Source organism: Desarmillaria tabescens (assembly GCF_030435595.1).
Source record: "Desarmillaria tabescens strain CCBAS 213 chromosome Unknown EV420scaffold_12, whole genome shotgun sequence".
In the NCBI taxonomy this organism is placed as follows: domain Eukaryota; kingdom Fungi; phylum Basidiomycota; class Agaricomycetes; order Agaricales; family Physalacriaceae; genus Desarmillaria; species Desarmillaria tabescens.
The window spans coordinates 10,301-24,475 of record NW_026848311.1 but is presented as its reverse complement, the minus strand read 5'-3'; the positions used below and the strand labels follow the sequence as shown (position 1 = coordinate 24,475).

The 14,175-nt window shown below is 48.0% G+C and overlaps 5 protein-coding genes across 5 annotated transcripts; 4 read left to right on the top strand and 1 right to left on the bottom strand.

The window, feature by feature from the left end:
- The first annotated feature begins 1,369 nt into the window (after positions 1–1,369).
- Positions 1,370–3,517, top strand: EV420DRAFT_208036 (uncharacterized protein). The gene is made up of 2 exons (XM_060481205.1): positions 1,370–1,562; positions 1,613–3,517. Exon 2 carries the CDS (start codon positions 1,622–1,624, stop codon positions 3,191–3,193), a length of 1,572 nt encoding a protein of 523 aa, XP_060332424.1. The 5' UTR covers positions 1,370–1,562; positions 1,613–1,621; the 3' UTR covers positions 3,194–3,517.
- On the top strand, positions 3,484–4,813 carry EV420DRAFT_1531972 (uncharacterized protein). The gene has a single exon (XM_060472707.1). It carries the CDS (start codon positions 3,842–3,844, stop codon positions 4,529–4,531), a length of 690 nt encoding a protein of 229 aa, XP_060332423.1. The 5' UTR covers positions 3,484–3,841; the 3' UTR covers positions 4,532–4,813.
- A 1,064-nt stretch (positions 4,814–5,877) lies between these two features.
- On the top strand, positions 5,878–7,218 carry EV420DRAFT_1640931 (aromatic compound dioxygenase; the record flags this gene model as incomplete). Its single annotated transcript, XM_060477164.1, has 6 exons — positions 5,878–6,104; positions 6,163–6,257; positions 6,308–6,538; positions 6,592–6,918; positions 6,966–7,061; positions 7,115–7,218. The coding sequence occupies 6 exons, from the start codon at positions 5,878–5,880 to the stop codon at positions 7,216–7,218; spliced, it is 1,080 nt and encodes a 359-aa protein (XP_060332422.1).
- Positions 7,219–7,788: 570 nt separating this feature from the next.
- Positions 7,789–9,921, top strand: EV420DRAFT_207942 (uncharacterized protein). Its single transcript, XM_060481204.1, has one exon. It carries the CDS (start codon positions 8,208–8,210, stop codon positions 9,558–9,560), a length of 1,353 nt encoding a protein of 450 aa, XP_060332421.1. The 5' UTR covers positions 7,789–8,207; the 3' UTR covers positions 9,561–9,921.
- A 1,711-nt stretch (positions 9,922–11,632) lies between these two features.
- EV420DRAFT_1640929 (uncharacterized protein) lies at positions 11,633–11,845 on the bottom strand (the record flags this gene model as incomplete). The annotated part of the gene is made up of 2 exons (XM_060477163.1): positions 11,633–11,660; positions 11,712–11,845. The coding sequence occupies 2 exons, from the start codon at positions 11,843–11,845 to the stop codon at positions 11,633–11,635; spliced, it is 162 nt and encodes a 53-aa protein (XP_060332420.1).
- Between the last annotated feature and the right edge of the window lie 2,330 nt (positions 11,846–14,175).

Below are 14,175 nucleotides of genomic sequence, written 5' to 3'. Positions count from 1 at the left end.
CTCTGTACCCATACTCACCTCGCAATTAACGATGACTTTCCCATAAAGATATCGATGAGATTGTCAGCCCTGGAGTTGAAGAGAGTCGATTCAATGAATTTGGTACGTAGACCTGCTTCGTACAGACGTTTGACGTGGCTGACAAGTGGAAGACATTAAAAACAACACGGGAATGAGCATGCCGGAATTTGAGGTGCCCAAGGCGGGGCCAAAAGAGATATTACTGGCTTGCGTTGCCTTTGCGATGATGCTTGCTGTTCCTGTTGCTCTTGCCATAGAATGGCTGAGATGATTTCACTCGCGGTGCTACAAAGTTGATTCTCGTTGCGATAAACGGTTACGATTGACATATTTATAAGGAAATAAAGTGTTCACGACTTAGCGAAGGAGATTCTGTAGTGGATGCACCCAACCTAGGTTAACCAGACCTCGGGATCGGTCCGATGGGCCGAACAAACCTTGTTCCGCAACGGCCACGACAATCGCCAAAGTTCGGGTTCCGCTTGCTATTTGTGAAAAGACGACTTCGGTATATCTTTCTGCTGCTTGTTAATTTTTTTTTCTCTTGATCGTTCGTAACGCACGGCCTTTCACGCAATTTTGTATCCGGATGGCCGAATCGAGTCCCACGATAGCTCCATGTGAATAGCCGGTATTCTTGGATCTTGTTCGCAGAAGGAAGGGCCAAATCGTTTATTGCATCCTCTCCCTGTTCGGTGTTTGCTTCTGACACTAGCCACGATGGTTCAGTGTCGCTATTGATACAGTTGGCAGATCCGACCTACGACGTGCATGACCAGCTGCGCAAGTATGGTAACAACCATTCACCGGAACAGCACTCGTGCTCTTACTTACGTTGGTCGAAACCTTATGGCATGCGTAGGCAAGCATTCAACCGGTCTTTGTTTCACATGAATAGAGAAACTCTGTCCGTATGTGCCCTTCAACACGAAATGCGGAAAATCCTATTCGCCATCCTCTGGAGTCTGTAAGCGATTTCATCTCTACACTCCTTGCTCCTCTCCTTTGCTTCAATTGCGTCCTGTCAGGATGTTTGCATCCATGGAGAACTTTCTGTATAAAAAAACCCGGAGTATTTGTTGGCGCTAAAGGTATATCGCCGGACATATAATCACCACATCTTCGATCATCGCTAACTTACCTACAGGGTGTTCTTCTTACTTTCTAGAACACCGAGGAAAAACCAGCTCCGGCGACCTCACCTATATTCATCTACTATAGAAAGTCCAACGTTCATACTGTCTAACGATCAAGAATCATGATGCTATGCGCCATTGAGATCTGCGCCATTCCAGTGAACTCATGTTCATTGATGTTCCTCCGTTAAACGGATAGCTCAGAAATGCCTCGACCTTTGAAGCCGCCGATGTTCCTGCGCTATTTCGGATATTATATGGATTTGACGTAACTGGCCGTCAACCTTTCTGATCTCAGGCACCTTGAATGAGGCAAATGTGCTGCCGGTACCTATTATCGCTTTCCTACATATATCTCAACCGCCAACGTTCGGCCTACATCCCATTGGTAGTGTCTTCATAACAGTGAGCTCTTTGGCCCCCTTTCTACCTGCACTTCTCATATTAGATCCTAGATCAGGAGTATGCCATCCGTCTCTATCTGTCCACGCCGCCATCATTTCCAGAAGACCAGACCCATTGACGTAGATGCAGATATCTTTCCCACCGACTCCATCATCCGACTCCTTCGCGCTGGACAATCCTCCTTTGCCCTCGACAGCATTGCTCTGTCCATGATCCACCAGGACGTTCGCAGATCGGAGAATTGTGTCTCAACTTTCGATCTCCAATTTGGGCGTCTCCAAAAGGAGAGGAGCAGTATTTATCGTAACCTTCAAGCATACCAGTCACTTTTTGTTCCAATACATCGTCTGCCACTGGATGTCCTTCTGCACATCTTCCATTTCCTCCCCGTTGACACTATCAACCCGAATTCTACCCCATGGATTCTCGGTAGCATCTGCTCCTCCTGGAGGTCTATATATCTCTCCTTCCCAACTTTGTGGTCTAGGGTGGCCATCGATACCAGCAACGGTAAAAGATTGTGTTCGCAGTCTGTGTCTATGGTCCGCACATCCCTCAAACGCTCCCAACGATCTCCCCTCACAATCCTAGTATCTTGCGACAATCAAGTTTCTTCGATCTCTCCGAGCCTCCTTTCCATACTGGATCTCCTATTCGCGCACTCATCTCGTTGGTCCCTGGTAGAAGTACATATACCACGCCTTTCGTATCAGATCTTCGATCGTTTAGGTCCCCTTCCGATGTTACGGAAAATCAGGGTCACCTTGGATCGCGGACCTGTGCCTGTGGGAACAAGAGATCTTCTCGGACGTTCCCCACAACTCCACGATGTATCGTTGAGAGGGATTCCGTTGTCGTCTCTGAATTTGCCTCTAAGTAGGCTAGCCTTGCTGGAAGGCACCATACAGACTACAGAAGATCTTTTCGCCATTCTTGCCGGAGCCAAAGTTTTAGAAGCGCTTACCATCTCGCATGCGTCTTCCCTCAGAATCCTTTCCAGCAGCCATAGATCTAAGACGCTTACCTTTCCGAGTATCCGCCGTCTGCACTTTCGATGTGGACCAGTCCAGGAAATCGCAGATAGACTGCTTCTTCCGAATCTCGAACATCTCACAATCGGATGTCATTCCAACGCGCAGCCCTTCTCTTCTTCAGACATGCAGAGCGTCAAAACCTTGGTTCAACGGTCCCGGTGCTTGCTCCGTTCCCTATCGTTGAATTTCACTGTCTGCCTTCACTCCATTGGAGCGATATGTTCCAACCTGACGCGACTGAGCGTCGTGGTGGAGAGTTGGGCCGCGTGCGAAACATTCATCGCACTTCGAGTGAGAAAGGACGATGACAATCTTGTCTCCAAGCTAGTCGAGTTGCGATTCACTGACGTAACATCGAAATGCGGAGGACAGTCTTTCACTCACGAACCATTTATGCCTATGATAGAGTCACGGTGGAACGTACCACAGAGCGCGCGAGTTGCGCAGTTGCGGCGTGTTGAGATACATGCAAAGTATGGATGGGGAGACCTGTACTACTCTGATATGGTTCATCGGACGTTGCGGAGGTACGTAGACGAAGGGCTCGATGTTATGATTTTTGACGAAGCTTCTACCGCACAGTCATGTATTTTATAGTTACGTATTCATATGATTGAATGATACCTGTATATGACTCGATTCTGCGGGGACGTTTCCCGTTTGTGACTGTACTTAGGTGTCTGGTAAACGATGGATTATCTCCTAAGGTATTCTGGATATGTACCCTCTGAGCGAGCAAAACCACCATGGGCCTTTGTCAAAAGACAAGCTAGAAACGGATAGACCTTCTATTGTCCTCCTTTGTTCGTTGGCTCTCATAGACTATAAAAATGAACCGATGGAGTGGCACTTCAGCTTCATCCTTCCTTTCACATCAACTAAGTATCCAGGCTTCTTCGGCATTGCAACTGAAGCTGCGACACGACAGGCTCTTCTGGTAGCAACAGTGACGAGAACAGAACTCTCAATGAACTACCCCAGCAGCGTATACCGTCACCAGTGGCTTTCGCTAAATTACTTGCGACAACCCATTCTCTGCATTTTCACGAATTTTGCCTCTCATCCCGCGGAGAATACAGAGAATGTAGAGGATATTATTTCAAGGTGTAAAAGGTACCCTTCGCCGAGAGTAGTTTCAGTCTTCACACTTATCAGTGGCAAAGAGCACCAGGAATCAGGAGATTTACGTCCTCATCGGAGGCCATCAGCCCGCCGACATTTTCGCAAGCGCGAACGTTCCGTTACATGACTCACAACACAACTGATCTACGCAATCCCGTCATTTTTATACACAAGTGGTTCCTAACCCTGCAAGGCGGAGATGCGACTATGAGGAAGACCTTCTTGACTAAAGAAGAGTGGCTCTGCCTGTCGAGCCTCTCCCGAAAGGGCGCGCGTTGCTCTGGATGCCTTCGAGTTGTCGAATTTCATGTGGAGTATGATGCTGATGCGTGGACGGCACATCGAGACTTGTGCAGTGCAATAGAGAAGAGGATGATGACTGCCGTTGCTAGAGCACTGGAGTTTCCAGCGGGAGATATGGATGAGTACGGCCTTGATGAAGCATATTACGGTCATGAAGACCAGTGGAGTCCGGTGAACAATTGTACACCAGACGACAGATGGAGCGTCTTAATGGAGATCTTGACGTTGTCGGAGAAACCCTCAGAGGAGGCGGAGGAGAATGTGGGTCAATATTTGAAGACGACGTCCGTTACACAATCCGAAGCCAAAGGCGGTGCTTCTGCAAATTCAGCACGCGAGGGAGATGTCGGTGGCATCGATGATAGTTCTATCCCAGGAAAAAACGATTGCTACTATGGGGAAGAAAATACCGGCAGTGGTTGTGATATCTCGACAAAGGGTCTTTCAGTGCAGCTGTGTTACGAGGAGAGATATAATCCTGTCTCTGATAAAATTCTGAAACAGGCGTAGGATGGAACGATGAGCTGCATGTAGCTGAAATGAAATGCAGTAAAGTACCATTGAATCGACTTCAGTATTCGACTGACGGTCTGGTTGATTGTAAGGCGGCGTGAGTTAGGTTACTAAGTACTTAGGTATGGTGGAAGGTACCACCGTATATCGACCGGAAGAGAGCCGGTAATTCCATGATGTGCCGTCAAGGCAAAGGTTTGATCCTTTGTTGAAGTTTGCAGGGATGCTCGGTTCAATGAGGCGAAAACACTCTGGATCTAGACGAAGGTTTGCGGTACCCACGTGGTGTGGCAGCCGTACCGTCGGCATTGTGATTGATGGGAGACGTGCCGGGTCGGCTGGTGCCGTTCCGGGTAACGGCCCGGTTCTTCTGACACTGACCATCATGTTCAACAACAACTACTAGCATTAATCAGTCGACAAGTTTCTGCGCTAACTTACTGGTCATCGATATCCAAGGTCGAAGCCGCCCCCACCCATAGCCGTGAAATTCGCTCCTGTTCCGATTTGGTTCCATGCGCAAAATTACCCTATGCAGAAGAAAGGATGTATCTGTCATCTTTGTCTCCTCTGGTTGTTGCTGGTGTGGCTGTCGTCTCGCAAGTTTCCGATATATTTTCTATCCTCGAAACGACTTGGCTTGAATATGAACACACCTCATTTTGCTATGGCCCAAGATTTTGTCAAAAAGTCATGTTATCGACTTAATTTCGGTGGTGTTTGCATCGCCTAGGAATGTAACCTCACGTTATCCACTGTCATTTACATTCACCGGTTGTTAATGGAATTTCCAGGACGAAGGGTCAATAGACTGCCAAGTCGCTCCGTGTCCGACCTCTCGCCTTTTTCTTCATCTCTGCAGGGCGGGATTGCTTTGATTTCTGTTGTCCCGATGTTCCCCCTTCTTGATATTGGAGCATCTCAATTGGCTACACATCTTACTGTTAGAGGGTCCATGCGGAAGGTCGCGTTGTCCCCTTTTGTAGCGACACGCATTCCGGCCCCGGAGAAATGGTTCTAAGCACCAGAATACAACTGCTTATTTTGGATCACAAGGGATGCATCCGTTTGTTTTTGAAACGCCTCATTTTTGCTAACTCTCATGGCTATCCATCCTCTCTTGTTGCTAGCGAATCGAAAACCCGACATATGACGCTAGTCCGACAGAGCGTACCGGCAGCATGGCTGCCGTATGACAAGGACCAATCGAATTTGTTGCAATACAGAACACATTGCTACTGCTGCGCGTCGTATATTCTATCAGAGAAAATGCCTCCGTGGTTTCGCCTGCTCCCTACATAAACGAACGGATGGGCCCTTCATTTTCAATCACTACCGACAAAATGCTGTGGAAGTCCCTCATTGTTCTTGGCCTGTCTGCGCTTGCCGCTGCCCATCGTACACATCAGCATAAGCGCCAGGAGACCCGAGACCTCTCCCACTGCTCGCGGTCCTTGCGGGAGACAAAGGCGAAGCGCTCTCCGGATTTGGAGAGGCGCATGGACCTTATGCACGGTGAGCAAAGCATAGCGAAACGCTCGACCCTGGAGCAACGGGCGATTTTCACTGAGTATGTGTTCTTTTCCTTTTTCCCTTCACTGAAAGTCCTTCCTAACAGCCTTTGATAGGTTGGCGAATAACACGTGTGTGATCAACCCCGAAGTCACGTCTGGTCCGTACCATATCGACGGCGAGCTTTATCGTCGGGATATCCGTGACGGCGGTAAAAATTTCCTCCATGTGCGGTAATATTTCACTGAATTTTCGATGTAGAGCCCGGCGTTCCGTTGTGGATGGATATAGGTATCATCGACATTGATACGTGTGAGCCTCTCCCTGGGGTATTTCTCGAATTCTGGCACTGTAACTCCACGGGTTACTATTCGTCGTACACGGGTATTGACCCGGATACGATGCAATACACGCTACCGACGAAAGATGATGGGACGACGGATGACTTGACTTTCCTTCGTGGATGGCAAGTCTCAGATGAGAATGGGATCGGTGAGCCACAGCTTGTCTTCCCTTCTTCTTCATTTCTTATGGTGCCTTTTCAGCGGAGTTTCTTACCATTTTCCCTGGCTGGTACAGTCCTAGAGCTGTCCATGTACATGTGATTGCTCACATAGATGCAACTCTCGCGGATAACGGAACGTTGATCGGAGGAGAGCAAGTCCACGTCGGACAGCTCTTCTTCGACGAGGATTTGACTTACGCAATTCATAACACGTCTCCGTATACAGGGCACTCACAAACTAGGCGTCCCTCGAATGACCACGATCAAGTTTATCCTCAATCCAATACTACGGCGTGGTATCCCGTCGTCGAGATCGTCCAACTAGGCAAAAGTTACGGTGATGGACTATTGGGATATATTACCATCGGTAAGCTGGACGACTTCCTGCGTGTGCATATACTCATTGATGAAAAGCGGTATCTACGACGGGTAACACGACCACATCAGACCCTGGATTACACACCGGCGGTGGAAGCAACCCTACCAATACGATTGCTGCAAGTTTGTATCGTACGTGTACCATTTCATCGTTGTATCTCCACTGGGGTTCATTCGTATGATAGCTTCTGCTTCCGCACATGACGCCTCTCAGCTCGCTGTTGAAGCTTCGGCGACCTCTTTACAGGCTGCGTTTTCGAGTGCGGTGGCTGCTCTAGGAAATGTTTAGGTCTCCGGATGCAATGACCCTATACGCGAAAGAATTTCATTGTCGCTATGTAATCCCAACGTTTACCGACTAATGATGATACCTTCGATCGCCTTTTAGATAACAATTCTTCTTCCATCCGGTCTAAGTCAAATGGTGTCTGAAATTTGCTTAGCACTGCAATGTACATTGCTTGAATTCATTGGATGACCCCGAGTCATGTGTGATGTGGAATTATACGATGGGACTTCATGCTGGATTCTGTTGGAGTCGGTGGATACTCGGCAGTTGCCGGCAGGGGAGGCATTACCAATCTCACGTGGCCTTTATAATTCTCAAACCAATACTTCCACCACCCAATTATTTCGAGAAGGGAGCGGAACGAAGCCTTCAGTTTTCCAGTTACCTGATCAACCATTGCTTTCTTGCGGTTGTCGTGTTTCTTGTCAGAATCTCGCTTTTCTTTGACCAGCCAAGGAGGCGGTGCTTATTTGATATCCTCGTCCCTAGAGGAAACTATCAAAGTAATACAATTGTGCCGTACCGAATTCCTGTCTAATCACCGTTACAGATCCATTGTATAACCAGGTCATCCTGCTTGAGGGAAGGCGTGTTGTCGACCCAAGTGCAGTTTGAATTGATCCATATGGTCGCTAATAGAGTGAGCCAGTCTCTCGAAGATCGTATGTGGGAGACACTGAACCTCTCGTAGATGAAGCAATGCTACTATCCATGTCTAGATATCGACAATGCAAAGATTACACCTCACAATACGAACAAGGTTCTTCACGAACACCTTCGCGATGGGCGCTCAGCCGCCGACCTGGATTCATCTAGTCTGACTTCTATCCGCTGCAAGATTCCACTACTCGAGAACGAAGTCCTATCTCGACGCCAAGAGGTCATCCCTCTAAAGTCCCTCTTATCTAATCTTCAGAGTGAACTCGACAACACTCAGCGCGATTTGGACAATCACAAGTCTATTTTCGCTCCTATTCGGCGTCTACCAGATGATTTACTCCTTCGTATATTCAAGTTCGCATCCCATGGCATCGGTGATCATCTTTCCTCGCCGTTACATGCGCCCCTGGGCTCTCCTTCGTGTCTGCAACTCGTGGAGAAACATCGCCTTGAACTCTCCAACGCTGTGGTCCGTGTTGGCCTTCAATTTCACCGGTGCAAATCCAAAGATCCACCCACTGCAATATCGTGTTCCATTCCAGAGGGCCCTAGAATTGTCAAAGAATTCGAACCTCAGTATCCAGTTAACGATTCACCATCCCACGATCGGAGATGTCAATTTCCTCTGGAAGCACATAATCTCCACTTCGTCTCGCTGGGTAACATGTGATTTATCTGCGGATTATTGGGAGTTTCGAGAGTTCTTAGATGTTTTTAGAAACATTCCAAACCTTCGTACTCTTCGCCTCAAAGCCGGTACTCACACGTGGTTTGGCGATACACACGGGGAGCCTTCCGAATTTTTCTCTACCGCAGCTGCCTTACGGACAGTTGAATTTTACGGACTGGAATTCCTAAGCCTATCTCTTCCCCTTCATCGGCTCACTGAGCTCTCCATACACCAGCCATCCCGGGCGGGCGCCTCCTCGCTTTTTCATCAGTGCATTGATGGCGCAGTTAACCTTGATACTTTCTCCTTCCACTGCAAAAGCGAGATGATCTTCGATCCTCTTCCAAACACTGTTGTACACGCACGACTTCGGAAGTTGACATTCGTCGACAGTGTTCCGGCCAGTTTATTCTGGTGCAGTATGCCAGGACTTGAGGAACTCGTTCTTTTCACCAAGCCTACAGAGTCGCACCATCCGATATACGACAACGACGTCGGAGACCTTTGTTCATTTGTCGAGAGGTCGAACTGTCCGTTGCGACGATTAGTGATTCAACAGCCGGTCCCTTTTTCAGTATTTAGGAGCATAGTGCTCTGTTGCAGCACGAGCTTGACGGATCTGGTGCTTACCATCGATTGGGATGACACCGTGGAGGAGTTGGCCAATTGTAGGCTTTTGCCCTCATTACGGACGCTTAGCTTGAGCTACTTACCTCGACTATCAAAAGTACTCTTTGAAGACGATTCAATCTACTCCATGGTACGCGCTCGCCGTGACGCTGGCCTGGAACGGCTCACGCTCAGTATGCCTCAGTCGAAGTTCTGGGTGCACGCGGATATTCCGAATCACCTGGCACGTCTTTGGAACCTGACGAATGGCAGTTTTCACATTCAGTTCATGTACGTTGGGACAGATCATTTCTATGAACAGGAATCCTTGGAATATCTCACAAATTGGATCAAGGAAGAGACTTCCTTGGGAGATAGGGATAATGGGGCGGTGCACCATTAACACTAGATTGTAGGAGGATGTTCATTGCGTATCTTTTGTCATTGACACGGGATATTATCTGATCATGTGAACAATGTGAAGATAATAGCATGTTCACGAGCATACTTCCGCTTGTATCTGCGACGCCCGCGGAAGAGAATCGAGCTATTGTGCTTTGTTCTCGGTGATAGAAGCAGTCGTGGAAAGGCATTACCTTCTCCGACAAAGAAAAAGGGCAGCGAAGCTGAGGGGATCTACCGGTGATTGAAGTCATGCTCCAAGTTAAATATCAATCGTGGTTTATCCACAGTGTGCAATTTTCCGGCCGACCATTTACAGTTTTTATCAAGTGGTTACCCATCTCGTCGACCTCTAAGTAATTTTCGGGTCATTTTACGTTCTCCCGAGACGGAGCAACGCTAGCTCCATATCTGGGATTACACGATACCACTTTCACATATGATGAGATATTCCAAACATGTAATAAATATAGTAATCTAGGGAGTGGGTACTATTCGATACAGGACGGAGCTACACTAAATCAAGGATTAAAAACGCAGTTGTTGCCTACGTCGACGTGTTTTTCTTCTTTTTGTTACAACCCTTTCTTTCCAAGTGTTGAAATAGAAGCCGTTTGGTTCCATGTAAACTATCGCAACGAGGACACTGCACTCCGTCGGGGAGAAGATGTGACCTTATAATGTGCTTGCTAGCCTCTGAAGCTGGATACGTAGCCGTGAATTCATGGGCATCACAACTAATAAACCACCGACAGAGGCTGGTATGGGTTATAGCCGTTCGGTCTCCCCGACTCGGGCAAGCCGAATCGCAAGAGATAGTGGAGTGATGAGAGAGGCAGTGATCATCGAGTTGGTCAAGGGTGAATTCCGCCTTGCAGGCTTTCATGGGACAATTATACAGGGTTTCCGGGGTATGTATTCGTTTAATGCCGTAGAAATTCACCGGTATTTCCTCTGAGGAGACATCATACACCTTGAGGAGTCGCCCGATTTGGAATTCAGACAAAAGAACGTATTTGTTTCTTCCATCGGCACTGTATTGTAGTCACATAAGCGGTTGCGCACTTAAGAATGGTAGAAGAACCCACAATTTTGGCGCCAAGGAAGGAGGCGGGTCCCTGCGTTGTAACCGTCAGTGAAGGAAGGAATGGCTGGCTGGCAGTTGCGCATATGTCCCGGTCTGACTCCTTTGGGCTAGGAACTCTCGGCTTGTATGATGTTTTTCTATTGTAATAACTGATGAATATGAAATATGATTCCGCGGGGGAAACACGTACTGAGGTTTACTTGAAGTACTTGAAGCACTTGGCGCACCATTGGAGCGCTCGGTTGGAGATCTGCATTGTCACGATCAGCTCATTGGAAATATGACAATCAGTGTTGACGTACTGCCCGATACGCCCGAAACTGTTAAATCGCGCGTTATCATCATCGTCATTACACGACACGGTACCACTTGGGCACCGATGGCAAGGGCCTGATTGGAAGACTGATCCTGCGGTAAGGTTCTCCGAGAATGATCTGCGAGGATGATGCTTCTCGGTATCCATCCGTGAACGGCGTATAGTCCAGCATAGGAAGAAAATATGATCGAGGGCGAAGCTTTGGTTGGACAGTAGAGAATGAATCATATGCTGATTCAGCAGTGGTCGTTCCGGGGAACAGGGATTCGTCCTTCTGGGTCGAACGAGACGTATCGAACGAGTTAACATCTGAACACGCTGTCATCATAGCGTGTCTATGTTTGGCGTGTCAATAGATAACTTGTTGGATGAAGAAGACACGCACTCATACAAGGGTCGAGTTGCTTCCGCCAAGTAATCGTCCTCGTGGGTCCGGAAGTAGAGCGGTCTACTAGGTGAAAGTGCGATCGAGGAAGAATTCAAATGCGAGAGTGAGCGAAGTGACACCTTATGAATGAAATGACAGACCTAATATTCCACCCAGTGGGGTCCATACACTCTTCGGCATTGTTGGCAGCATGCAGACCGCAAAATGATAGTCTCCAGGCAAGACGGTATGTCATCCACGTGGGAATGATGTTCCGGTGCATCGCCTTGACTGGAAGAGACATTAAATACCGGGCGAATCGCCGTCGTCGCTGAGAACATGTGAGTTCTACATGAAGGGTTTGAGCCACGGGTAGACGTACGAATAACGCGCTTGCTCTTGAGTCGGTGACCAAGAGAGATCATTCCCAGCAGATTCCGGCTCTGCAGGATACAAAACTTCCGTTGGAACATACGCGAGTGAGCCAAGCCGAGACGGGAAATCTTCCTGCGACATGGGGGATACGATGATAAGACAAGACAATATTCCTACTGGAGGCTGAGGCTGGTCTTGTGACCAAAACAAACGTAAATTGCAAAGACATCTGCGTGGCATTGTAGGGCATTGTCCATTTAAAAAGCCGGCACAGCGGCGGACGACACATTATTCGAGGGCAAATTCGGATTTGGGGCGTATTGTCCCGTTGGTGGTGGAAACTCTTCCATAGACGTTTCTGACTCCAAATATGAAAGAGATGAATTTCATATCCTTGACGCTGGTACCTAGAGCCCCAGAATACTAATGGTAGCTTTAAAGTTGTCTTTGGCGCCAATGCAAGAGGAATAACCAGGTGAAGACGAAACCAAGACTATATTTTATTCCCGTGTCAGCCCACGGGTAACGAAGGAGAAACTAAGCCACAGAGCGGCGATGTATGGCTCACCCTTTCAAAGACAAATGGAAATTAGGACCGCCGTGAGATCGTGAGATTCAGGTCATGCCGACTAAGGGGTGGTCGCAACCAAAGGTTTCCGTCACGCTGTCCTCGTGTTACGACAATCAATGCGGAATGTGGACCGCACTAGCACCATTAAAACTTGTCGCAGCCGGCCTGACTGTGAAATACTGCCGAAAGATAGATCAGGTAACTGTGACCGTCGTGATGACGTGGGAAGATATGTGAAGCGATGAAAAAGGTGCCAGGAAATGAGACATCGAAGGAAGAAGACAGTTCTTTTCTCGGAGACTGTCAAGCAAGTCCAAAAGACCGTCATCGTTCTGCAAGGCCTGCAGCCAGAAGAAACTGGGCATTGACTTGTACCATCGATCCAACTCACACGGATTTTTCCTGGTATTGGCTTACGATACAGCATGATATCTCCTTGCTGATCTATTACTGGACAAACTGTCGCTATCAGTTCGACTGTTGATGAACATCGTACTACTGAGACACTTACAGAGTGCCATTATTCGAAACTATTTATCTTCTCCACGGCATCTGCTTCGAACGGAGAAGGGAAAATATGCATCAACGTGGTGGGCCTTCCTTCAAGCGCTCGGAAAAGAACGAGCATTTTCTTTCGCGGCATATTGATCTTCTCCAAGGTCCGCTCGGATAAGCGCAGTTCCATATACTGGACGTAATTGATCAATACCAGAGTACCATCAGAGAACCAAAAAATCACATTTGTTGCTCGCCAGCACTGAAACTGCTCCGAACCGTCTGTTTGTCGTTACCAGCCAAAGGGGAATCAAAGACGATACCAGACGCGTACGCCTCCTCACCTCCCTCATGGTAGTGTCTGTACGTACCAGTCAGACCTGAAACGCGTACAGTATCGGGTTCTTCGCCAACCTTTGCTTTGGGTCATTCCGCCCTATAAGCCTCCTGCGGAGACCAATTGACGCTGCGGTTGAATGTTACTCGGCTCTTGCACCACAGCATCATTTTACAGTCCTTCACGTCTAGAGTTCGAAAGCTGCAGCAAGATAGGTATTCCAAGGCGACATCGGATGAAGCTCAGTGAGACGTAGGCGTGCTCCTCTAGAAAAAGGATCACGGGGAGATCAATCGTAGAGAAAGACGGTTAGCTCACGAACGAATGCATTTAGTTCCATTATACGACTCTCAAGACCTCAAGCACGAACCTCCTCTTTCCCTCTATCCCATTCATATATCGTCTGTACCTCCAGCAGTCGATCTCCAGACTGTTAGTTTTACCTGCGCGCGCATCTGGCTCCATGCCATACTATCGTTCTGGTCAAAAGCGACCATAGGAGATCTTTGCCACATCCATGCTTTTGTCGAGTCGTGATGCTTTCAGCTGCATTCTTCCTTCCATTCCGGTTCATGAATATTCGAATCTTCGAGAGCGACAATGAGCTGCTAGTCTAATAGAACAAGGAGTAATCCTACCTGTCAGATATCTCCCTCGATAACCCTGTTGTTATCCTTGATGGGACAGTCTGTGATCTCGACGTTTGTTTTTGTTTGAAGCTTCGTATAGAAGGTCATCCGCCTCTAGTTGCCTTCGTTTCCAAGTTGCCGTGGTCTTTATCCTTCCTGAAGCATTCCTATGTCACTGAAAATTCTGAGTACGCACCTATTTCTCCTATTGCATTCGTTCACATTCGTTATCGACTACTTCAGCTGGTACTTCCGTTCCGAAACATGCGCCCGTGAACAGTGACCGAATGTGAAGCTGCAAATCTAGAATTGTAGCGACTGAAGATGATTTGTTACAAAGGTTTGGGCTGTCAGTTGGTCGTTAGAAGCCGCCCTATGATAATGATAAACTGCGCACCTAACGCAGGCGAGTTCAGCCTTCTTCCAGTCCGAGAGCTCA

Bases quoted from the DNA above. Each gene is read 5' to 3' on its own strand.
- EV420DRAFT_208036 (XM_060481205.1), top strand. From the start codon at position 1,622: ATGCCATCCGTCTCTATCTGTCCACGCCGCCATCATTTCCAGAAGACC.
- EV420DRAFT_1531972 (XM_060472707.1), top strand. From the start codon at position 3,842: ATGACTCACAACACAACTGATCTACGCAATCCCGTCATTTTTATACAC.
- EV420DRAFT_207942 (XM_060481204.1), top strand. From the start codon at position 8,208: ATGATTTACTCCTTCGTATATTCAAGTTCGCATCCCATGGCATCGGTG.